At 31.9% G+C, this 25,886-nt stretch overlaps 1 protein-coding gene and 1 long non-coding RNA gene across 2 annotated transcripts; both read left to right on the top strand.

Annotated features, from left to right (window-relative positions):
* The first annotated feature begins 1,463 nt into the window (after nucleotides 1-1,463).
* Nucleotides 1,464-17,823, top strand: LOC134270418 (receptor-type tyrosine-protein phosphatase epsilon-like). Its single transcript, XM_062752643.1, has 21 exons — nucleotides 1,464-1,595; nucleotides 1,953-2,090; nucleotides 5,658-5,792; nucleotides 6,614-6,857; nucleotides 7,229-7,293; nucleotides 7,500-7,786; nucleotides 7,882-7,969; nucleotides 8,181-8,245; nucleotides 8,639-8,675; nucleotides 8,981-9,078; nucleotides 9,443-9,571; nucleotides 10,047-10,195; nucleotides 10,425-10,560; nucleotides 11,169-11,315; nucleotides 11,932-12,019; nucleotides 14,907-14,980; nucleotides 15,291-15,425; nucleotides 15,515-15,634; nucleotides 16,666-16,814; nucleotides 17,338-17,473; nucleotides 17,724-17,823. The coding sequence occupies exons 1-21, from the start codon at nucleotides 1,592-1,594 to the stop codon at nucleotides 17,811-17,813; spliced, it is 2,514 nt and encodes an 837-aa protein (XP_062608627.1). The 5' UTR covers nucleotides 1,464-1,591; the 3' UTR covers nucleotides 17,814-17,823.
* Nucleotides 17,824-22,304: 4,481 nt separating this feature from the next.
* Nucleotides 22,305-23,932, top strand: LOC134270421 (uncharacterized). The gene is made up of 3 exons (XR_009992821.1): nucleotides 22,305-22,452; nucleotides 22,644-22,735; nucleotides 23,251-23,932. It is a non-coding gene; the product is annotated as an uncharacterized LOC134270421 (long non-coding RNA).
* The last annotated feature ends 1,954 nt before the right edge of the window (nucleotides 23,933-25,886 follow it).

Below are 25,886 nucleotides of genomic sequence, written 5' to 3'. Positions count from 1 at the left end.
GTTAATCTTTGGGACACAGAGAGGAATTAAAAAAAAAGACATAAAAGTAAAATTGCGTATAAGATATCCAAAATCAAAGTAATCCCAATTGATTTCACCTAAGTTATATGTAATTCTATATACTACTCTTAGTTCTAATAAGCGGAATTCAGTTGCTAGATGAATTCTGTATTGATTTTTTTCCTACATGTACAATTGACCTCCCAATCCCCGGAAAAATAAATTGTAAACTAATAAACTTAATGTTGGAATAGTTGAACATTATGTAGAGTATTTCAATGACATGTGGCCTTTTCTTATTATATTAAAGTTATCAAAGAATCAGAATCATAATTCTTAAGGGTACTCACCACAAACAAAAAATGGATGCTCGGGTTGATATATATTTTTTGACAGATTTTGATTTGTATTGATATAAATAATAAATCCCTGAAATATAAAGAAATCGTAGGTTTTCCTTGGTGCTTAGATTTGAGATTTTTTTTTTTGGGGGGGGGGGGGGGTTCTATATAATTCCATACAAAATTTTGCACAATTGTTTAACCTTATGACAAAATCTTATAAAATTCTCCCACTCTACTTGGTAAACATTATTCAGGTTTTCATTTTAAATGTAAATCTATGAGAAATAATGCTGATTTCTGAAAATAGTTTGTTTGTGTTATTTATCCTTAAAGCCATATATGGCGTATGTACAATGAAAATTATTAGACTAAAATTATAAGAACCTATTATTTGTATCATTACTTTATATAAAGATAGAAGTTTTCCCTAAATTACAAAATCTAAGTCAATTGCGTTATAAAGATATCACATTTTAATTTAGGCCTTTTCTTATACAAAAGATTTAAATAACACATTACAGAGAAGATAAAATCGTCTTATTAGATGAAACGAGGTGTTCTCCGTGTTCAGAATTGTATGAAAAACTTTAATTTGAATATATTAACTATATTTCTTTACTTAATTTTGTATTTTTCAAAAATATATTTTTTGATCAGTTACGCCATATATGGCTTTAAACGATTTTTTAAAAAGTCATTCATGGTTTAATGAAAGTTATGAACGTGAAATTAATTTTTTTTCTTTCCGGAAGAGTGTGACGGTGGAACGTTTGGCTTAAAATGCAATAAGACCTGTGGACATTGTCTTGATGGCGTGCCTTGTCACCACATCAACGGAACTTGTTTAGGAGGGTGTTCGCCTGGATACAACGGATCTCTATGTGTCGACAGTAAGTGAACAACTGAACGTCTACGATTTTAAGCTTTTTTTAAGCTTTTTAAAAAGTTTTCCCATCAACATTGTAACACATAAATACAATTTTTAAAATATTAAGTCCAATAACCCTTCTCAGATGTTTTCCTGATTAAATAAATTTATTGGTGGCAGTAACTATAAAACATTGATGATAAATATAAGCACATTGGTCAAATGTATATGAAATTGTATTTAAGAATGTGATGGAGGATGGTATGGAGCATCCTGCAGTGAGGAATGTGGTCATTGTTTTAATGATACAAAGTGTTACCATGTCAACGGTTCTTGTTTAGAAGGATGTTCTGCAGGATACGAAGGATCTAATTGTAAAATGAGTAAGATATATGTTTAACTATGAAGCATAGTTACATAAATTCTACAAATCTGTATACTGTATACAGGGTTATTTTCGTTCCGCTTTATTTTCGCCCTTTCACCCTTGCACACAATTTTGCCCCGTTTTAAATTCGCCCACTCACAGTTTTGTTTATGAAATTATACTGTGTTCTTTGGAATCGCCCCTTTTTAAATTCGCCCAACTGAGGTTAGGACGAAAGGGGCTAAAATAAAACTGGGGCGAAAATTTCCCTGTACACAGTATATGCTGAGTATAATATGTAATATTATGGCATACCAAAATACATGATAAGAATGAATAATGTTATAAATTATATTTATTTTAAATATATAAGACTGCAGCGGTGGAATGTATGGATATAACTGCAATACACGCTGTGGCCACTGTCTTAACGATAAACAATGTCATCACATTTATGGGAACTGCTCACAGGGATGTTCAGCTGGGTATAAAGGGACGCATTGTACTGAAGGTAAAACATACATTTACGAACATTCTGCATAATTTTTTAAGAGCACAAAATAAATTAGGGTTAAAATCATATGTCAAAAGGAAAATCTAGACTGCTGATAAACCCTCTTTCCTTTTAACTATCAGGTCATCATGAATATTATCATTTATTTATTTAACTGAGAAATTATTCAGAAAGATATGGACAAGATTGTTTGCATCATTGAAAAAAGTATCAGTTTTTTGAAACATCTACAAAAACAAAAATAAATTATAAATAGCAAGATTATCAGGAAGCATAGTGAAATTTTGGAATGTCATCATTTCTGAATATAATCAGACTTTGATATTGAGGGTACATTATCTTTCAATAATGAACTTCTTTGTTATATTTAATAAAATTTTATGCTCTGCAAATAAATTAAAGTTAAGATCTTGAAGGCTAGATTAACATTTTAGAATATTTGAAATAATTTATAATATCTGTTTATTTAATCAATATCCTGTAACTATCAAGCGAAACTGCAATTCGTTAATCTATAATTTTTTTTTACTAATGAAATAATAACACGTAACGTGTTTAAGGGTGCATCTTTAGACTTTTTTGTATATTGAATATGCAAGTATTTAACGTAGGTCGCGGGTTTCCTGACGTCATTAAAACTGGGTACGCAATTTATATGATTTGGGCGACTTTCTTGTGCACATCTGATTATGACGTCACGGTGAGAAAGGGAAAAATTCAGTTCATTATCTAGCTATAACTTTTGTTGAAATTCGTAGTTTAGTGTAACAGTATAGAACATGCTGAAGTTATAAAAAATAACGAAGGCTCATTTTGATTCGAATGACCATCACTGAAAGTGTTTGAAAGCGTTTCATTATGTGTTATCAATCGCATCTTCTCGGGTCTATTCTGAGAGCACATGTATGTACTTGTTTCGGAAATAAATTTTAACCCTTGTATCATGTATGATTTATAAATATTAAAAACATGTATTAAATGTGTATAATTATAAAACAGATTATCTAACTCCGAATCACACTCGTTATTTCCTATCTAGCTTGCAACACGAGCTTTGATTGGTTACAAAGTCGGTTGTAAATATCCATGCACCCGACTTGAGCCGGGTGTAAATAAAACGTGACGTCACAATGCATGCATTCTCTATGATAAAAGCTAAAAATCATGTTTACAAAGCATTTTTATGGGTACAAAGGAAATAAATTCGTTATCCAGGTCCAATCAAGGGTGTACGGGGATTTACCCCGGGTTGTATTCCATACACCCGGGGTAAATCCGGGATAACTAATAATACCTCCTCCTCAGAAACGCACTCATTTTAGTGTGCACTTTCAGTGGAAATGCATTATAACAAACTGTTAATTACCATTGTCTTCTACGACAATTTATTTACACAACCATATATGGCATTATTTGCATGCATGTTTTTGCTTTCATTTATCTCTGTAAACAGCGTCAAAACTCTGCTCACCGATGGAAAGTCGAACTCAATTACGAAGCGGTATCAAATCTATATACAGGTTGATCACAAATTTAAAACTGCTACTTATTTAAGGCACTACCAGGGTAAAACTAGAAAATGAAACATAAACTTGATTAAATACATTTTTTGAACATCATTGTCCTCTCGTAAATAACCACAGGCACGTAGGATATGACCCCTTCCTCCTTTCCATTTTTTACTTGCTAAGGCCGGGGTGAGTAAACTTTTTCCAATTTTTGAATTTTAACTCCATCCGATATGTGCATGTTGATTTAATCGAAATATTTAATAATCGTAGGCACACAAAGAATTGTATAAATGTAAATCTGAAAAAGGAAGAAGAGCGTGTTTCTAATTTCTGCATATTCCATGATTCTCTACGCTTTAAGAGATAAATGCAATACGTATTAAAAATCTAAAATAGGAAACCCCCCAGAAAAAACAGAAGGGGAGGGGGGTCGATACTCAAATTGCCTGTGTAAATAACGGCACACGTTCTTGTTAGTTACACATACATATTTTATTCCCTGCATTGCTTTCCATGTTCATTCAGTTGAATTAATGTTATATGTATACATTGAAAGTCTAAGAACAAAATAAAATCTTCCTGTTGATTGCGCCAAATAAAATTAATGTTTAAATTATCGTCCCATTTACCCATCTAATAATTCCTTTTACGTTTTTTTTTCTATCCTTATACGTATAAGCATAAAATAAAATCAAGTTAAGATTTATTTCAATTATTTGCTGCATCTTTGTTAACTTAAGCAAAAATATTTTCAATATAAACACTAAATGCATTAATACACGTACTAGTCTAATACTCGGGTGGATATTTGGCGGAAATTGATTCTTAAGAAACTATTGTTGATTTTATAGCCTTGCTGAATTTTCTAAAGAAAAAAGGTACATACAAAAACATATTTCGAGGCTTGGGATTTGGGGTGTTAGTAGTCCTTGACTTCTGAATTATCTTCATACCTACGACTTTTCAAACAAACTGAAACTTGGATCACAGATCTGCGATCGATTTCAACGGGGGTGGGGAATCTGCCTTTTCCAAAATGGAATACATAGTCACTTTTATTTTGCAAATCCGCGCAATGAATAAAACAAAACAAAAAAAAAAAGAAACGGTAAGAAATAAACATGAAGAAAATATAAAAAAGAAACTAAAGGACTGAATGTTGGTTTACGCATTTTAGGCGAATTTTCACTAATATTAGACCTAATAAGCTTTAAAGAGAAAAAATGTCTAATAATTATTTTATTGAATTATTATGATACTGGTCATTTGAAAGCAGATATACGTGAATTTCCTTTTTCTTAAAATCCGTATAATTTTTTTTTTGCTCTGTATACCGGATCGATATTCACGACGTCAAGCGTGATGTCGCGATATTTTATGACGTTGTTCTTAAAAATGCTACATTTTTCAATATAAAAGCAAGTATCTACAATTAAATTAGAAAAAAATGAACCCGAAGACACATTAATTTTTTCACATAGATTTATTTCAAATCAATTATTTTTTTAAATACCAAAGGATAAACAAATTCGTTTGCACAATTTAAAAGTTACTGATATTTTTCTAATCAAATCCTTGCTTGAAAATAAGCTAAAAACGACGTTTTTCCTATACAATTCAATAGAATACCGTTGAAAATGTAACTATAACAATGACATCTTTGGAATTCAATTACACAAAAACGGTGCAGACGAATTTTATCAAATTTTCAGAGAATGGACATCAAAGGTAGACAAATCAAATAGGAAATTTTCATGACATGTTTTCGAACACTTTTAAAAGCCCTGTAAACCCGCGACCTACGTTAAGCTCAGAAGTCCATAGAAAAAAATAGTTGTATAGCAAACAAATATTAAATCCAGTCTAACAATGATTACAAATAATGAGTATTTCTGGACTAATTAATTTTTACATAATTATACAAGGAACAGGGCATTCTTTATTTTTGCAGAATATCCTTTTATCTATCTCTGATCATTAAGATATATTCTTCCAACAACTTTCGAATTAAAAATACCTGTAATTAACACTTTGTTTAAACTTTTCCCCCCAGAATGTGATGGTGGTTTGTATGGATATAAATGCAATCAGAGCTGCGGACACTGTCTTAATGGTACTCACTGTCATCACATCACTGGAAAATGTCCAGACGGGTGTATTGGTTACAAGGAACCATACTGTAAAGATAGTAAGTGATTGCGATGTTCAAGTATTGAATAAGCGGGCCAAAAGCAGATAAAAGTGTGAAAAGCTTGTAATCTCCTTATCCTATAATTAAAATAATTCAAAGGCTGTGAAACGTGAAAGGTTTTACAGATTTTACATGAAAATGTCATTTGCTGTTCATATATCTTTGAATTTTTTCCAAGAATGTGAAAGTAGAATGTATGGCAAGAACTATAACAGAAAATGTGGGCACTGTTCAGAGAACGAGCAATGTGACCATATAAATGGTATTTGTTTACAAGGATGTTCGATTGAATACAAAAGATTTCTTTGTAAAATATGAACAAATTTCATATGTATTGATTGATTGATTGTATATTATTTAACTTCCTTCTCGAGAATTTTTCTGTCATATGGAGGCGCCACTACTTGCCGGTGGAGAGCTGCAAATTTTGTCCTATACTCGGCACTCAGGGCCATTGAACAGGGAGGGATCTTTTTTGTGCCAGCACCTACTGCGACACGGGACCTCGGTTTATACGGTCTCATCCGAAAGACCGGTCTCCACGTCCCTCAGTGGGATTCGAACCCGCGACGTAAGGATCCACTCCTTACTTCCCGACTCTAGAGCAGACGCTCTAACCTCCGCGCCAGGCGGGCGACAATCTCATATGTAAGTATGAGGCGTATTCAACAGAGAGAGAGGGCGCTTGCAAACATTTCTGTAGGAGGTACAAGGAATTTTGGCGCTCGCGAGCGTTTGCTCTGTATAACAGGCCGCCAGTCTTATAGTACCACCAAAAAATTGTAATAGAAATAATCATTTTAAATGTATCTTTGAAGAATGTGACGGCGGAATGTATGGTACAAACTGTATCCAAACATGTGGAAAGTGTCGTAGTGCGAGACAGTGTCACCATATTAATGGTGAATGCTCAGAAGGAGGATGTGCTGATGGATTTGGGGGATCCCTCTGTAGTGAGCCATTAAAAACCGAAGAAAATACTCTTCCAGTAGTTGGGGGATCCATCGCTGCTATTGTTGTTGTACTCGTTGTTATCATACTTGTTGTCATCTTTATTAGGAGGTAAGTTGATAAATAGAAGAAATATTAAAGTATTTGTGCATTACAAAGTGTAATGAAAAATTGTACTTGTCATGATGAACGTGTGTGTGTGAGTGTATGTGTGTGTGTGTGTGTTTTATAATTTTGATATCATTTTTGTTGACCTTATAAATATCACACCCCCGTCTGTGTTCAATCAGATTGACACATACACAAAGTATAAGACCATAATCCTTTCTATCGCTAAAAAAGAATATCGATATGTATATCTTATCTATATTATTTTCTCACGTCCACAACTTACTCCACGTCATCATATTTTTGTTCAGTGATACATCACAGATATATGAGCAACTACAGTATCTTTAAAAATAATAAACCTTCCTTTAAAGGTCGCGGACTTTGAAAGGGACTGATCAAGAAACAATGAAGACCAATGAAGAAATAAACATATCTAGTATGAGGATAACATTTTTTTAAATTAAAAAATGATATTTTTTTTAATTATTTGTTTGAAAACGAGAAAATACGTAAAAGTTGAGAATTACTTTTTAAACTTATCTAATAAATTACTCTATATATGTCATGTCACAATCGTGACAAAATCAATCTAAATACGCATAAAATGGTTTTATTTTTGCATTGAAGCATCATCAAAAAAAGAAAAGACGGGGTTTACAGATATTTATGAGAATACAAAAGGATTACCACAATTCAAAGAGAAAAAGATAAATTCCGAAAATTTCCAAAAAACGGGTATAGATGTCACATTAGGAAACAACGAGCGCGAAGATGATATTGACAACGACGAAAAACTACATGACGAAAACCCATATGGAGATTTCTATTTAAATGAGGAAACAATCCCAGATATAGATATAGAAAAATTGGAGAATGTAATAAAGGAAAAAAGGAAAAATGAAGACGATGGATTTAAAAGGGAATATGCTGTAAGGGAATTTTTTTAAATATACATTTTATACATATAGGAAAGAGATGAAACTGATAAAAGTACAGTACATGTACATAATGATTTGTTCAACAGGCCATGCCATATGGTGAGAAGTACCCTTGTGATGCTGGAAAGCTACCGGAAAACGTGCCGAAAAACAGATTCAAGACCACATTTCCATGTATGTTAAACTATTCTTTATGTTGTTTCTTAAAAGGAATGTCTGTGGAAATAGGCATTTTTAAAACAATGTCAATTAAGCCTGTTAAAATTAATGGTGCTAAGACAATATGTCAATACTGACATCATGAAATCCGCACTTAAAGATTTCGTCAAGAATTTGCATTATGCTTTATATGTAATGATTTATAATTATAAATGATTATTTCCAGATGACCATTCAAGAATCAAATTGTCAGATAGCCAGTCTGACTACATCAACGCCAATTATATTGACGTAAGAAGGATTAAAAAGAACTTTATCCCACTGAATACATATGATTCATTATTATTGTTGTTTTACGCCAACTCGACAATGTTTCAGCCATATTTTGGCAGCTGATTGAATGTATGTTTTTTTAAATCGAATTATAAAGGATATTTAAACCTTATAACGGGTATTGTAATTTTATCATTATATTTTGTCGAATTACTTTTCAAAAATAAATATAATTAAGCACAGAATATCTTTGAAAAGAAGAGCAGGATGAATGTTAAGTAACATTGCCATATATGAACATTCTAGGGCCAATCATGATCATCTTCAATCAATTTTGTATTTATCTGAAGAAAAAAAATGAAATAGTTAAATTTTAATACTTTTCATTGCCGAAAATTCTTTTATTTTCAGGGTATTGCCAAGTCAAAAGAATATATTGCAGCACAAGGTACAAAACATTTGGAGTACGTTTTACAACAGAAATTGCCACTTGTTGTAATTCTTTTAAGTTTATAATTCTATTTAAATTTTTGATTGTAAAAATTTCTGAAAATATCTTTTAAAAAGATAATAAGCGTTTAGTACACATATGATGTTATAAGCAAAATTTAATTCTAGATTAGGTCGCAAGTTCTTTTATTAATAGGACACCTGTTTATTTATATTTCCCTTGTCTTTGTGTTGACTTATTATAATGCTTAACAATGATAATACAATAGGTAATCATGTTAACATATTTGTTTCTCTGTACAGGGCCTCGACAGAACACCATTAAGGACTTCTGGACGATGATTTGGCAGGAAAAGGTTGACCAAATAATCATGCTGACCAACCTCAAAGAAGGCAATAAGGTAGGGTTTTTTCTGCACATTTTATTAACAAAATATAGTCAAAGATTGGTTGGACGAAATCTGATAACTATAAACCTCGTTCTTTTGAACTCGATACGACACAAACAACCTTTGATATGTAAGAATCATACTGAAATAAAAATTTAATGCGAACAAATCATAAGGACACCCAACTCTTTCTGACATATATTCGAGATATTGTTGGTTTGAACATATTTTATTGTTCAGATGTTACAACAAAAGGATTGAACACAACTTCTTAAAATTTAGAACGTCCTCTCCTTTCTTTCGAGACATGAAAGTTCAATTGTTTATTTGAAAATCATTCAATAATTCAATCTACAAAAAATCATTTATAAATCAGGCGAAATGTTCCAAGTACTGGCCAGATCTGTATCAGTCTATATCATTTGGTGTCATCTCGTTACTGGCGGAAGAGGAGCAAATGTACGCCAATTATAAAATCCGGAAATTTAGAGTAACCCATAAAGTGGTAAGTACTCATGTTTAAGTACTTATTATGTTTTAAAGTGGTTGTCTTATATTAAATATGAAGTAATGAAAGCAATATATTCTGATATATATTTTTATAAAAATAAGGATTGAAACTCTTACTGGAACTATTTTGTACAAAACAAGGGATCAAACTATCCAAAAAAATTTTCATTATATTCATATTGGTCTGGTTGTATTGATTTTTGTAATTATATTTTCATGGTATATTTGTATATTTCATGGTATATTTGAAATTGAATGATTTGGTATCGCAGTTTGGAGAAATTTTGTAGATTAAAGCAGTAATTAAAATAAAGATATCATTTCTGAAGTTCACGAAACTTATTAAGGTTAAAATGAAAAGTTCAAATGAATCGATAACATATGAACGCTGTATTTCTTTTTGAAGATTCGACGTCATCTATAATTTAAATAATATCATAAGCGAACCAAATTTGTCTTTTTATCTTCAGCATAAAAAGTCCCGCATTGTGACCCAGTACCACTACACTGCCTGGCCGGATCACGGGATTCCGGAACCGCTCTGTCTTGTAGTATTCCATGATCACGTGACAAGGACAACGGATCAACAAAATACTGGTCCCAAATTAGTTCATCGCAGGTTATTTATATTTAAATGATATTGTCTATTGTTCATTTACATTTTGCTGAAGAAAAAAATGCTTCTTTGGAATTTCTAATTTAAAGTGCTTATAAATCATATAATGTAATGTATTATAATCTAATAATACAAAAATGACTTTTTTAACCTTTTGAAATAGATCATAAGGTATCTTTTAAGAAAGAACATAGTTTAAAAGTGTCTTTTTGTTTAACCCTAATGACCTTAGCGCAGGGATCGGGCGCACTGGGACTTATATAGCATTAGATGCTTTATACAAGGCGGGAAAATCAGAAAGGAAAGTCAACATCGCGGAATACGTCAAGAAAATGAGGGAAGGCAGGATGAACATGGTCCAAACTTACGTAAGTAAATTCCAAACGAAACTGAAGTTTGAGATAATCATTTCGTTTTATCTGTCCCCATTGCACCAATTATAATAGCGTAAATATCGTTGATTTTAATCATGACTCCAAAGATTAATCATTCTTTTAAAGCAAATATGAATCACTCTTATATCTTAAGAAATATTTTATAATTCTTTTATTTAAAATGTCAAAGTTCGTACAAAACACTGCATTTATATGTCATTGTTTTAAGTTTTAATAAAAAAAAGCATTGAAACGTAACATATACCATGGAAAAATGTTGAATTTTAAAATTGTATAATTATAAATCACTAAAGACACATTATTCTGCTTAATTTCTCTACGGTCATAAATTCTGAAACACTTTTGACAAATTCATTGTACCGGTATATGAATGTTACATGTACTTTACAAGCCCTAGTATTTCAATGGAGCGAAACAGAATATTATTAAATTTTCCATTTACAAAGGAAAAGGGTATGTTATCATCTCATACCCGAAAGCACATTCTTTAAAAAATGAAAATATAACTCATTACAATGCATGTTGAATTAACGAAGTATGCTAATTTCTTATTTTGTTGTTTTGGTTTTTGGACGTTACAGGAACAGTACAAGACTATTTTCCTCGCGCTTGAAGTCGTGTTCAAAGCTCCAACATGTGTCCTCACCAAACCTGAATTTACAAGGAAGGCAGAGTTAATGACCCTGGATAAACCAGCCAATGAAAGCGAACTTCGAAAAGAGTTCCAGGTTCTCTTAACGTTTTTGTTTTTAAAGATTTAAATATTATTTTTACGTCTTCTAGAGCAAACTGACAGTATATATTATTAGTTTGGTTCCATGTATAGCTATAGGTCAATTAAAATTAAAGCTTAAAGAAACCCCAGAATTGGTTGACCTGATTGATGATATGTTTATACATATTTTTTTAGAAAAAAGTTTGAGATAGGTGTCTATGTCTTCAAAAAATTGAAACCTTTCTTTGCTTTTCGTCCGTTTTTTTCTATTAAAGATTTAATTACTTTAAATTTCATTCTTGTTTAACTTAAAGAGGCTGGGGGATGGCAGCCATTTTCAGACTATTTCGATCTCCTTTAAAAGAAGAGCTCCATATAAAGATATAAAAAATGATCAAATTTTAAAACTAAAAAGTATGATTTTTTTCTTTGCCAAATGAGAGTTGACAGCTTAAGATAATGTATCTAAAGAAATAAGTTAAATCTGGTGGGTTTTTTTTTTATTAATTTGTTGACCCCCCAGCCTCCTTAATTAAAAACATTAATCTATGCATTTTTGCTTGCTCAAACATGATTTTAAATTGGTATTGATAAAAAATGAATCATCTGTCTCTAACCTACATATTTAGAATCTCCTAAGAGTGAGACCCAGATACACAGAAGCAGCCTTCAAATTTGCTATAGAGAGCAGCGGAAGTAAACTAGGTGTTCTTCCACGTAAGTTATCCATACGTTAATTAAAATACTACATATGCATTTACTATTTATATGCATAATGGTTCATTCTGATTGATAGCTTATATGCAAATGTTGAACCATAAAGTTCCAAATTGTGCATCCTGAAGTTGAACGAAAAATGGAATTGTTAACATAAGGAAAGTTGATAAAAGAAAAGCTTGTTCGTCCTTGCCATAAAGTTAACGATGATTTTTTTTTATATGTGTCGTAGGCTACATATGAAATTAAGAAGACACTATTACCCCTGTGTAAATTTAAAAATATTTCCATTTTCAAGATCAGAATATACAGTGATCTCGGTAATATTAAAAACAAGAGGCCCATGGGCCTTATAGGTCACCTGAGCATTATGCAACAACTTTCCAGTGATTGAATTTGATTCATGTTTTAAGCCAGATGCTATGGCATTCACAATTTTGAAAGAGGCATCATTGATCATCATAACTATACACTTAGCAGTTGCTTAGTTTGGTTACTTAATACCCATTGACAAGGCAGAGGAACAAAAAATACATTTCAACTAATCAGTAATATTCAGCAATAATCAGTATAGTGCCCCTACTACACATGAACCCCTGACCCTTAGGCCTAGATCCACACATTGCACAATTTTTGAAAAGGCATCCTTGCTTTTCAAAAATATTTGATTATAATTTAATTAATACCTAGGAGCAGATTTCCAACAATTCATTCATTTTCAGTCTATAAGTATAGCCCCCCCCCCCCCTCTCTATGGTACCCCTGACCATGGGGCCTTGAAATTCACAATTTTGGAAGATAACGGTCCTTGTTCGTAACTATATAGGTAATTCAACTGCTTAAAACCCAGGAGCAGAGAAGAAAATTTTCAAAGATTTTATGTATTTCACTATAATCAATAGAGCCCCCCCCCCTAACACCAGAACCCTGACCCTAGGCCCCTAAAATTCACAATTGTGGTAGAGGCACTCTTGCTCATTATAACTATGCATTTAGTTTGTTTATTTAATACCTAGGAGCAGAGAAGAAGATATTCAAAGAATTCATGAATTTTCACTATATAATCAATAGAGCCCCCCCCCCCCCCAACACAAGAACCTCTGACCCTGGGGCTTTAAAATTCACAATTTTGGTAAAGGAACTCTTACTCATCATAACCATGCACTTAGTTAATCTATTTAATAACCAGGAGCAGAGAAGAAGATTTTTAAAGAATTCATGTATTTTCACTATATAATCAATAGAGCCCCCCCCCCTTATACAAGAACCTATGACTCTGGGGCTTTAAAATTCACAATTTTAGTAGAGGCACTCTTGCTCATCATAACTATGTACTTAGTTAGTTTATTTAATACCTAGGAGCAGAGAAGAAGACTTTCAGAGAATTCATGTATTTTCAAAGATTTTATGTATTTCACTATAATCAATAGAGCCCCCCCCCCTAACACCAGAACCCTGACCCTAGGGCCCTAAAATTCACAATTGTGGTAGAGACACTCTTGCTCATCATAACTATGTACTTAGTTAGTTTATTTAATACCCAGGAGCAGAGGAAAAGATTTTCAAATAATTCATGTATTTTCACTATATAATCAATAGAGCCCCCCCCCCTTAACACCAGAACCCCTGACCTTGAGGTCCTAAAATTCAAAATTTTGGTAAAGGAACTCTTACTCATCATAACCATGCACTTAGTTAATCTATTTAATAACCAGGAGCAGAGAAGAAGATTTTTAAAGAATTCATGTATTTTCACTATATAATCAATAGAGCCCCCCCCCCCCCTTATACAAGAACCTATGACCCTGGGGCTTTAAAATTCACAATTTTAGTAGAGGCACTCTTGCTCATCATAACTATGTACTTAGTTAGTTTATTTAATACCTAGGAGCAGAGAAGAAGACTTTCAGAGAATTCATGTATTTTCACTATATAATTAATAGAGCCCCCCCCCCCCAACACAAGAACCCCTGACCCTGGGGCTTTAAAATTCACAATTTTAGTAAAGGCACTCTTGCTCATTATATCTATGCACTTAGTTAGTTTATTTAATACCTATGAGCAGAGCAGAAGACTTTCAAAGAATTCGTGTATTTTCACTTTATAATCAATAGAGCCCCCCCCCCCCAACACCAGAACCCCTGACCCTGGGGCCATAAAATTCACAATTTTGGTAGAGGCGCTCTTGCTCATCATAACTATGTAAGTAGTTTGTTTATTTAATAAACAGGAGCAGAGAAGAAGATTTTCAAAGAAATAATGCATTTTCACTACATACTTATTTAGCCCCACCCTAGCACTAGAACCCCTGACCCCAGGGCCATGAATTTCACAATTTTGGTAGAGGACTCATTGCTGATTACAATCATGCAAACAGTTTGACTGCTTGATGTCCAGGAGTAAAGAAGAAGATTTTTAAAGATTGCATAAATTTTAGTGGTTTTAGCCCCACCCCTCAGGCCCCAGGGGGGCAGGGATCATGAAATTCACAATTTTTGTTCCCCTTCACCCATAGATGCTTTGTGCCAAATTTGGTTGAAATTGGTTCAGTGGTTGCAGAGAAGAAGCTGAAAATGTTCAAATGTTAACGCACGACGAACGACGAACGACGAACGACGGACGACGAACGACGACGGACGAAAACAGATAGCAATAGGTCACCTGAGTTTACTCAGGTGACCTAAAAATCCGTACAAGTATAGCAGAGGATTGGTGAACATGTAAACTTGTAAAAAAAAACTTGTAAAACTTGTGGCCATTACAGTACATCAACCAATTCGGTAACAAAGATGCGGCTTCATTTTTTTTAAATGTATATAATCTTTTAAGTTATGCACGTACCATTTAGAGATGTGGTTTTATAGAAAGTAAATCTTCTCAATTCTAGTTGACAAGTATCGCCTGTTCCTGTCATCAAGTGTACCACAACGCGGGAATTACATCAATGCCATTACACTTCCTGTATGTAAATATTTGTTTTGCTTAGCAATTGATTAAAATGAGTGTTAACTGTAAGAAATAAAAGTACGTTACAACGAAGTCAATCGGAATGAAAGTACTTCAAATTCAGGCAAACTGTCGAAAAAATAACTTCTCAACAGTATCAATATTAATTAATATCTACAGTGCTGAAAAATGAAAACAGTTTTTTTTACACTGAATAATATATGTAAGCGGATTAATGAGCAGATGAAAAAATTCTTTTGTATCAATGTAGAGTGTGATTTACAAAAACAAAATGCTCTTTTATTGACTTATTTCCCTTTTTCAGTCCTACACCAAGAACAAGGCATTTATAATAACGCCTTATCCCCCAGCAGGGGACGCTGTCAACTTTCTGCGCCTACTCACTGACCATGAATCAGATATAGTCATTTGCATGGATCCCCTAACGAAAGTTGAATCAGTGAGTAAATAATTCTTATAACTTGATTTTATTCTTACAAACGTTTACCAATAAATAATGTTCATTTTGAAAATCTCTGTGATACGTAGACAAAGATGTGGCTACCAGCTGCTAACAGTAAGAAAACTGTCACTCCATTCACGATCAATTGTGGACAAGAGCAAGTCACAGATATAAAATGTTCAACAATCAACATTATCCAAGATGGGGTAGGTAATATTTATCGAACCGATTCTATAGAATTAAGTAGTTTAGTTTTTACTCAGCTAGGATAAGGCTGCCCGTAAAATATCAAACTGTTCAAACTGTAGTAACTTCCCTGAACTACCTAGATATGACGTCAAAATAGAATATGACATCAAGTCACTGCATACTTGAGCTGACATGACGGAGAAAGTTTCATAATTATAACATGGCATGTAGATTTATTTTGGGGACATGCTAAATTCAAGTATAAGGAATGTTTTTCAAGCTCGAGTGTGATGTTACGATATTGAACATTGAATATCCTTATTGCTTTTGCTTGTCAGACATGCAAATATTCAAACAATAGCAAAAAAATAAGGTTTGGAACGCTCCCCTTACACCTCCGTAGACAGAGTTGGAATTTATGAATCGTGTTTATATTGGACTGGCAAAAATGATAAACAAGGACAAATTGAAGATAATCTGTGTGAATCTAGAAGAGAAGTATGTCCTTTAACTGAATTTTGCTGGGGGATCGTGTGTAGTTTATCCATTTTTATATTAATCGCGGTAAAGAGTGGAAAATACCCCTTCTTATGTTGGTAAGTTGAATTTCTCGTAAAATATATTCCAGAAGAGTAAATAATTAAACCTGCTCCCAGCACTTTCTATGAACCAGAAATCACGATGAATTGATCTATGTAACAAACGTTGCACAATATTTTTGTTTTGCATTTGTGCCGAAGCGATTTTTGTGCAACAACTAGGAATATCACAAATCTCCGTCACGTGATCAACACAGGCATGTGACTTCACAAAAATGCTTTAAAATAAAACCTGATTAAACTATGAACTTAAATTGACTTCAATTTCAAACAAGGATTACATATTAAAATCAAAATATAGCTCAAAATAAAATGCCTATTTTCAAGGCATTTTAAGCCTTCGGTCAGCCTTATCGTAACTGCGTATTTTTACCATTTCAGATATTTTTGTTACTCCATAGATTTGGAAGCATCCTTTTAAGGTGTCGCTCTCTCGTCTCTTTCACTAGGCAAATGACGAGGGATGTTCTGTGTCGATTTCAGAACCAAAAGGAAGCTTGAAAATAGCAGAAAACTCACAGGCGACAATACAGATGTTACATTTGGTTTCATCTGCACTTCAAAGTAAAACTGAGGGTCCCATTACAGTAGTCAGCAGGTAAAAAATATGAATCGTAAAACATCGAAAGAAATTGCAAATGAAAATGTATTATGGGACGATATACAAAGAACGACCTTAACACGATTTCGTTTTATCACGTCCAAATATGTGTCTCTTATAAGGGAATCTGTGCATAAAAAGTGCAGGCACATTTATATCCTAACTTAATAAATATTTAGTTAAAACAACAGTTATCTACGGATATTGATATATTTTTTTTAATTGTCAATGATGGTGCAGCCCTATATGAAGTTGCCGTGTTTCTGTTCTGAGCTTAACACACTACAACAGTTGTCTATGGAATTTTTAAAAAAAAATTATTATCAGTGACGGAGCTGACCTATGTGGAGTTTTCTGAATAGTATTTAACACACTATAACAGTTGTCTATGGATATTGCTATTTTTTTTTAAAAAAAATTATTATTAGTGAGGGGCTACACTGTATATATGGAGTTTTCTGAGCTGTGTTTAACACACTATAAGAGATGTCTATGGATATTGATATTTTCTAATTATCAGTGACGGTGCAGTCCTATGTGGAGTATTTTGTGCTGTGTTTAACGCACTCCAACAGTTGTCTATGGACGGGGAGGTGGACATTTTCACTGCCGTCCGTCAATTACAGATAAGACGACCGGAACTCTGCTCCACTCTGGTAACTTCTAGCATAACTATATATATCTTGTTTACATTTGCTACAATGACAACTCGCTAAAATTAGAATAACAATTTTTAAGGACAAATCGCTAAATATTCGTCTCGCTAAAATCTCCACTGATACGGTATATATCTTGTATACATTTGCTGCAATGCATTATTGATTTCTTATATGATTTTCCATTTTGCAATAATACATGTATGTGTTGGTTAATCTATTTTCATGATAATTTTTTCTCTTCCCTAAGGAGGAGTATATGATGATCTACAATATTGTTCTGGACTACATCCGGGCACAAGAAGAAATATCAGAGGAAAATATTTATAGCAACCAATGATAATATTTTGGAATGAAAATGTAAATGACTTTTGGGGGGAAATTCCAGTAGAAAGATCAAGAATTGATTTTAATTGCAATAAAAAAAAAATCAATAGTATATCTCCATATCATATTGCGATGACATCTGTGTTCATTTCATTACTTAAGTGCATCAAATCAAATGTAGCAATGCCATTTATTGTTTAATTGGCTTTAAATTAGAATATATTTATTTTTTGCTATTGTTTTTATTACTACCGTAGTTCTATTCATTAACTGTTACATTTTAAAATGAATACTTCATGTTGTTTACTTTTTCAACTGCATAACAGAACATATGAATATACCTTTTTTTTGTTTCATTGGAATAAAGATTCCCTATGCTTGAAAACACAGCAGAGAAAGCATGTATTATTTTTTCAAGGCAATTTTAATAATGTTCCTTTGAAAGTCCAGAAACATAAATCATTAAATGTAAATTTTGTAAATATTACAATTTAAATTTTTGTATTGCTTAACGAACTTTTGAACTTGAATACTATTCGTTATCGCCATATATTCCATACATAAGGTCCAGATCAGCTGATCAAGTGAATAAATGGTTCCTCCACAGATTTCTCGAATTTGAGAAACAATATGTCTCAATTATGCTTTAGAAATGTTGCTTGGTACAATTTGGTGTATTGGGACATAATTTGTCAACATATGCATATGAGTCGTTCTTTCCTCTTTTAGACACTTCTGGAATGAGCTGGTGTCAGAAAGTAAAAGAAAATAAGCTTGATCTCAAAAACTAATACAGAGCTCCAGATAATTTTTTACCCCAAAGTGTATTTACTCCCTGATTTTCAAATCAATGCATATTTTGATTTTCAGCAAAATGATTGAAGAGTATTTTGTTTATATAGAAATGTTTTGGCCTTTATTTAGAGCTTGTAATCGAAGTATGAGTTTTTGAAGAGGGAAAAAACTTCATAGGTAAGTCCCTGTATTTATTTAAATAAATTTTGTAAATAACAACAAGACTTTGGACCAAGATTGGAAAGCATTCTATTTTGACAAGGAAGATTATAAAGTAGGTCAAGGTACACTGTATTGTAACATAGAGTCAGAGACACAGATAACTTTTCCTTCATTTAAGATATCGTATCAAGAGTAAACTGAAAGAATCTTCGTTAATATGGTAAGTTGAGGGAGATGAAAAATTGGCTATGAACCCATAATAAAAAAAAGGTTATGCCTAGTGCATAGTCTCTCTACATGGAAATTGATTTTAATCTAAATGTCCGATTCTTCCTCCCGAAATGGAGATCATCATCGTCATTACTAGAATATTCCTGGTCACTAAAAGGCTTTTTATATCTGTACTTCGTTTTGAGAAAAATCAAACACTGAGTTAACCTCAATTCGTATCATTAAGTAAGTCGTACATGTATTCTTCAACTTGTACGCAGTACTTTCGTGGTGTAATGCGTATCTATGATTGCTAATGCGTAATTGTATGCTCTATTTTGATTTTCAATGCGTATTTTGTAAAATTTAATGCGTATATCTGCAAGTACGCACCTTATCTGGAGCTCTGCTAATAGTTTTGGATCTACTTCACCAAAATATAAGTGGTATATTTTAATCATTATGAATTGAAACTAATGCACTATTTTTGTGCTTAACACTTTTATATGCTAGTTTGCGACAGAGGTGAAATATATCAATATCTTTACCAATCAGATGTAAAACAAACATATCAAACATCAGAGTTAAAATAAAAAATTACAGATCCCCGCAGACTGTTTTAAGGAATGCTAATTATGATCATTAACACAAAATTAAAGTTCTGTACTCTTCTTATCTCATGATTTTCGGGTAATTTTTGAATTAGATTTTCAATGTTCTTCTCTACCTCTATTGTTCACTCAGACATGCTTATTGAAATTTTCGTTTTCATTTTAAAAAATGACTAAAAAAACTACTTTTTTGAGAGTCTGAGTATAAATTAAAATGAAATAATAAATATCAATATTTCTTATAAGTTATTGTCTTTCGTTTGTATTTAAAACATTTTTTGTTAAAAAAAATCTTAGTGCAGAAAGGTTTATATGTAAGTAATAATATTTGATTGTTTTGAACTAATTAAATTTGTTAAATTAGTAAACCTATCAAAAACACTAGCAACCAATCTGTAGAACAGAACGACATTTCACTTTGTAAGAACAAGATAGTCAATAATGCAGCATTTTATCAATAAAAATATGTTGTCACCCTTGACACAAAATGTGTATTGGTTTTAAGTTAATGGGTATACAGAAGTCATAGAAAGTTAAGAAATATATCAATTTCTAGATTTGCTCAATCCCTTGATATTACAGCACATTTTGTTTTAGAAATGTTAGAATAAAAGCTTGCCTATCTACAAAATTTATATATTGTCAGATGTACTTTTTAAATGAAAACCTCAGATAAGGAATCTCGTATCTCTCTTAGTGAAAAAGTATCTCAAATTTGACGAAATTCCCCAAAAATTGAGAAATTTGAAAAATATTCTATTTCTGCATCCTCTTGTGGTCTCTGTGTAAGGTTTGAATCAAAATTAGTGCTGCTTTTAAAATAAGCATCATTTTTAGTTCTTAACTACAAACCATTACAGTTTTAACAGTGTTCAGACTTTTACATTGAATGAGGGGCCAGAATTGGCCGCTACCAAACCTTCCCCTTTCTTTGACGTAATTCTAAAGTTTCAAAATGCCTAGGTAACCAATATGCAAATACATGCGTACATGCATCATTCATCGATACTGGGTAGCGGACTAGGCCATCATAATCTAAACAATATGAAGATCACAATTTGTAATCAATCTCATACATCAAGTGAAATCATGACTAGGGTAAAAAAGGAGGCTGGAGACACAAAAGGTATACTTGTTTGAAACATAAAGAACCTTGGAGTAGTAAGCATCTTGTGTTTACCAGTCACCTTCACTGACACTCCTATGGTGACATATATGGGTATATGCTTACTTCCTTATTAAATCGAGCATAAAAGCAAGCTAGGGTCTAACGAATGGGTGAATATATTTGATAAAAAGGATTAAAAGTCATACCTTTAACAAACAAGGTTATAATATCTTGTAATTTATTTTGCTTTGCTGTATTTCAAACTACACTCAATTTTAGAATTTTACGCCATGCATCAGACATAAACAACATTTTTCTCCTGATAAAGGCTTTACATTTGCCAGAAAAAACACCACATCAAAGTCAGTACATACCCTCCGGTGTTGTTTAAGGATCTCAAATAATCTTCATGTAAACTGTAGAATCATATTATTCTCCCCTTTTCATAATCAGGAAATGAGTTACATATTTTTGCTTTGAGCTCCCTGAAATTCGAGATGTGAATTAAGAAGTAAAACCATGGCATTCCCCCTACAACATAAGCAATCTTTCAAACATGGATGAATCACCAGGGCTTTTATATTTTAAAGCTTTTAACGTAAACACGGTTGTGCAAAAACGTTGACAGAGAGACAGATGGACACTTATTTGCAAGGGTTTATTAGGCTTCATTACTGTTGAGAATGGAGTAAAGCTATGATAAATATTAACTTCAATTATTTGCAGATGTGCTACTATTAAATTAATCTTGAAAAATATAAACTTCGTTTTATGCACTAGTCACTTGCAAACATTTTCCTCATATATCCATCGCATAAATACATGACTTCATTTTATATTTAAACCCCTGTGCCAAAAACAAATTACAAAGATCACCAATATAAAAGAAGAAAAGACTTCCCTTTCCAGGTGTCAATTTTAATATTAATTTTGTCTCATTGTGTCTCAATCGAATCGTACACTTGTCATCTCATCCTACATTTGAATTTGATAGAGATTCACGGGAGCAATAGCCTAAGTTTTAGCTAAACACCCAAATTTTAGGTAAATACAATTTAGCTAGTATAAAAGCTCTACACTGTAAAAAATAATTTAACTTGTGTTTTATTTTTAAACAGTCGTGTTTTACAATTAAACATAGAGGGTTTAAAAACAAAACATTAGTGTTTTGTATATAAACACTGATATTTAAACTGGTGTTCAATAAGAAGGGGGTTTAAACATCCGTCTTAAACACGTAATATTCATATGCATCAAATCAAAAAATACATTAGGTGTTGCTTCTCAGTATTTGCTGTAGGAATTCACCATTTTTTCAATATCTTAATTTATGAAGCAATTCCGCACATAATGGTAGACATTTTTCGACACAGAAAAAAATATGAATCGCAAGGCAATATGTTGACTTTAGATCATACCAAAAGCAATTACAATTAGCATTATTTAGTTGTAATTTTGTGCCAAAATCTCAAAATATTTACAAACTTCTAAAGGGGAAATAAAAACAAATATTATGATGATTTCTATAATTGTATTAATATTTTAATCACCGGTGTTTAACAAAAGTGTTCATTTCTTAATCATATATATCTATTAATTAAACACATGGTATTTATATAGAAATTGCCAATTAAACACCAGTGTTTAATACGTTATGATAGAAAATGACGCAGTTGATTATGTCATAACATGGCATTAGAACGCAGAAGATGTAGAATCACGCATATACTGACAAAGAAACACCATATCCAGCAATGAAATAGGAGGTATTTATACATTTCTTTATGTTAAATCTTTTGAAAAAGAATGCTCAATATACATGATTAGAGATCTGAAATGTTTTTCATTTTTGAAATGCAGGGTTTTTTCCTATACTTAGTAATCGTCTGAGTGCAATGCGGCCATGCGCTGATATAGACATAAAATATTGTAGTCTTGATATCTAATTGATTTGCAGGGACGTTCATCTGTTATTGTGAATCCTGAGAAGCATACATTACTTGATAAAGAAAAGGGATTTTAAACGAAGATCATTCTTAACCTTGAGAGGTGAGTCTTAAAAGACCCCCCCCCAACACACACACACACACACACACCATTGATTCCTGATAAATAAATGTAATCCAATTAGGTACCTGCCCTTGCAGGTATTGGCCTTACGTTCCCTAACATGCAACAATACTACACTGTACAATCGCGCATGTACAAACATTTTCATCTCCAGCCCGCGCACATACATGTACATGTACATGGTTTGGGAGTGCTTGTTTACATGATAGAAAATGTCTTGAGACAAGGTAGCCCCCTACCCCTTCTCTTAATTTTTGCTGTTGGGCCTATCCTGCAGGTACATGAACATTTAAATTTTTAGTGTACACACTGTACGCTTATATGATTTATTTCAATTGCAGATTTATATTTCAAACTTGTCTCACTATGTATTATATAATTAAAATTGGCGTGAAGAATAACAACTTATTTTAGTTTTCGATCTCAATGTATTCTTTTGCATATGATTATCTGAATTTACATAGTGAATCTTTTTTCACCTATCTATTTTTCAGGATATTTCTGCAGAGAAGAAGGAACTAGAACTACTTAGTGTGGATACAATTTTGGAGATTGGAAAACTGGAGATTATCATCCGTTGTAGGAGAACCTGAATTTTACCCACAACCAGAGGAGCTAGACTGTTTAACTCGGTTAGAATATTACATGATATTGAGTGAGTGATACCCCGGCAGCCCATGTATAGTATCGAGAATATTTAATGAATTAGTCCTTTACAGGTCAAAACTGGAAAATTTCTTCATTTGGTTATAAAACTCTGAATAATTATGAAAGTAAACTTTACAGCTGGATTTATCAGTCTGAGTGTAGATTTAATACATGTATATACATGTACATCCCGTACCCAGATAACAAATAACATTTTCAGTCTTTTTGCATCATATATATTCATGGATTTGTTTCTTTTATTATTAAAAAAAAGATGCAAAGGACGACCTAGCCCTTTTTAAAATTTTACTGATGAAAGATATTTCATTTTATTAATCGATAATGTATTTTATTTTATATTTCAAAGACACCCCCTTCCCGAAATCAATTTATTGGATTTTAGTTTACACATGCAGGATATACATGTTCGTCCTAGTTTGTTTTGATAATTCTATTTTTAAAACTTAAATTGAAATGTATCTTTGTGTAAATAAATGTGTTGTTTAATGTTATTATTGTTTATTAAGTTTGATCCCCAAAATCAACATTAAATCATTTATCAATTAAAAAAAAAATTTATGTACAACATGTTCATTATCAACCAAATTGTGTGTTTTGAACTGTTTTATGGTTGTTTCAAATAAAATGTTGAAAACTTATAAACACGTTTAAGTGTTTATTTATTTAGTAAAATAAACATGTTGAAGTGTTTAAAATTGATGTATGAACATGTTTAAGGTGATTATTATCTGTTGCATCGAATAAACATGTTTAAGTGTTTAGATGTTTAGGTTGAAAATGTTTATTAATTAAACATGAAATGTTTACATATTAAACATTCACGGTGTTTATTTAGTAAACTCTATGTATTAATTCAGTGTTTAATATTTAAACATTTTGTGCTTTTGAAGTGTTTAATATTTAAACAGAATGAAAAAGAAGTACTTAAATATTAAACTTCGTGTGTTTAGAATTTAAACATTCTAACGTGTTTATTTCTTAAACACTTCGCGAGGTGTTTAAATCTTAAACGTGTTGAAGTGTTTATTATCTGTTGCAATTTGGTGTTTATTTCTTAAACACTTATTTTTTACAGTGTACTTTTGAGCAACTTTCAAATTAGTCATGTAAAGGATATATGTAGCTAGTTTATGACTGATTTCTGGGTCTTGATCTGGTATTAATGTAGATTTTATCCTTATCATCAAATATTCGTAAGGTAAAATTATTTATTCTTAAGGTATACTTATTGCTTTATTTCCACACTGATCTTATACTACTAGTTTTTCAAACTTTATCTTAAAAGTTAATCATACTATTCATTTAAACAATATTTTATTCACCGATCTCAAGGTGTAAAGTATTGGACAGCAAGACCTTCCTAGGTTAATCATAATATATAAGTAAAATTTGTAAATCTTAAAAACCTTTTCATTAAATGCGAATACAGCAAAACTCGGTTATAGCGAAATCACAGGGACCTATGAAAATACTTCGCTATATCCGTAATTCGTTATAAACGTATAAGAAATTCGTAAGTTTTATATAGCTGGGAATTTAACATGACTTCGCTATACCCGTAAAGCTGGGGATCTAAAATGACTTCGCAATATCCGTGTTCGTACTAAACGAGTGTTGATGTAATAACAACTACATGTACTATGTATTTTCAAATTCAATTCATTTGATCAACAAACACATTTAAAAAATAAAAGTCAAAGGAATCCAAGCTTTTGGAAAATTATTCATACATCTACTTTACTTTAATTCATATCGATGATTTCTCAACAGCACTGCGAGTCCCTTTGGTAGGAATTTTTTTCTTTGATTGTCAACTATTAAAATGAATTGCACATCATATTAATTCAACATTATGGAGAGTATATTGATAAGCTGTAACAAAAAACAGAAGTTTTTTTTTTTTTTATTTCTCGAAGTATTTGTTTCTAAACGTTATTTTTGTAGTTAGGAATGTTATTCTAAAGTAATTGAAATAAATAGTACAGAAAAAGGACAATTTGTTCTATTGTAAATAAACTTCTCCTGATATTGAAATGTTTCAGTTGTAAATATTTATATGAAAGAAATTGATAAACATTTAATAAGACAGTATGTCACTTGCAGTGTCATATTACAGGCTTTCTATCAAAAGTTCAGAAATATCATGTTTCCTTTTAAATTTGTTTTTGTTAAATTTGTTTTTGTTACATTCTGATAACAGAAATATCCTTCTGTTTTTTTTTTAAAAAATCTTTCCTTCCGTTTTGATATCTGCATGATATTTCAGCTTTAGTTTTACACTTCCCTCTGTTTATCTCCGATTTACATTAACCGTGTTTAGTTTCTGTAAAAGTATGTAGTATATTTCACAACAAAAGGACTATTAAAACCTGAAATATTGTGAAAGTAATTTTCATCAGAATATAGGGAAGTATAAAAACAGTTCACATTGACAAACTACATTGTGTGAATAGTTGGACAA

This window comes from Saccostrea cucullata, unplaced genomic scaffold, assembly GCF_032062105.1.
Source record: "Saccostrea cucullata isolate Sc308-1 unplaced genomic scaffold, CSIRO_AGI_Scuc_v1 ctg3590, whole genome shotgun sequence".
In the NCBI taxonomy this organism is placed as follows: domain Eukaryota; kingdom Metazoa; phylum Mollusca; class Bivalvia; order Ostreida; family Ostreidae; genus Saccostrea; species Saccostrea cuccullata.
The sequence above is the reverse complement of the archived record's forward strand: the minus strand, read 5'-3'. Positions and strand labels throughout refer to the sequence as shown.

Coding starts and splice junctions, on each gene's coding strand:
- LOC134270418 (XM_062752643.1), top strand. Junction 2,091..5,657: donor AGGGACGCATTGTACTGAAG/GTAAAACATACA, acceptor TTTTCCCCCCAG/AATGTGATGGTGGTTTGTAT. Junction 10,196..10,424: donor CCCAAATTAGTTCATCGCAG/GTTATTTATATT, acceptor TAATGACCTTAG/CGCAGGGATCGGGCGCACTG.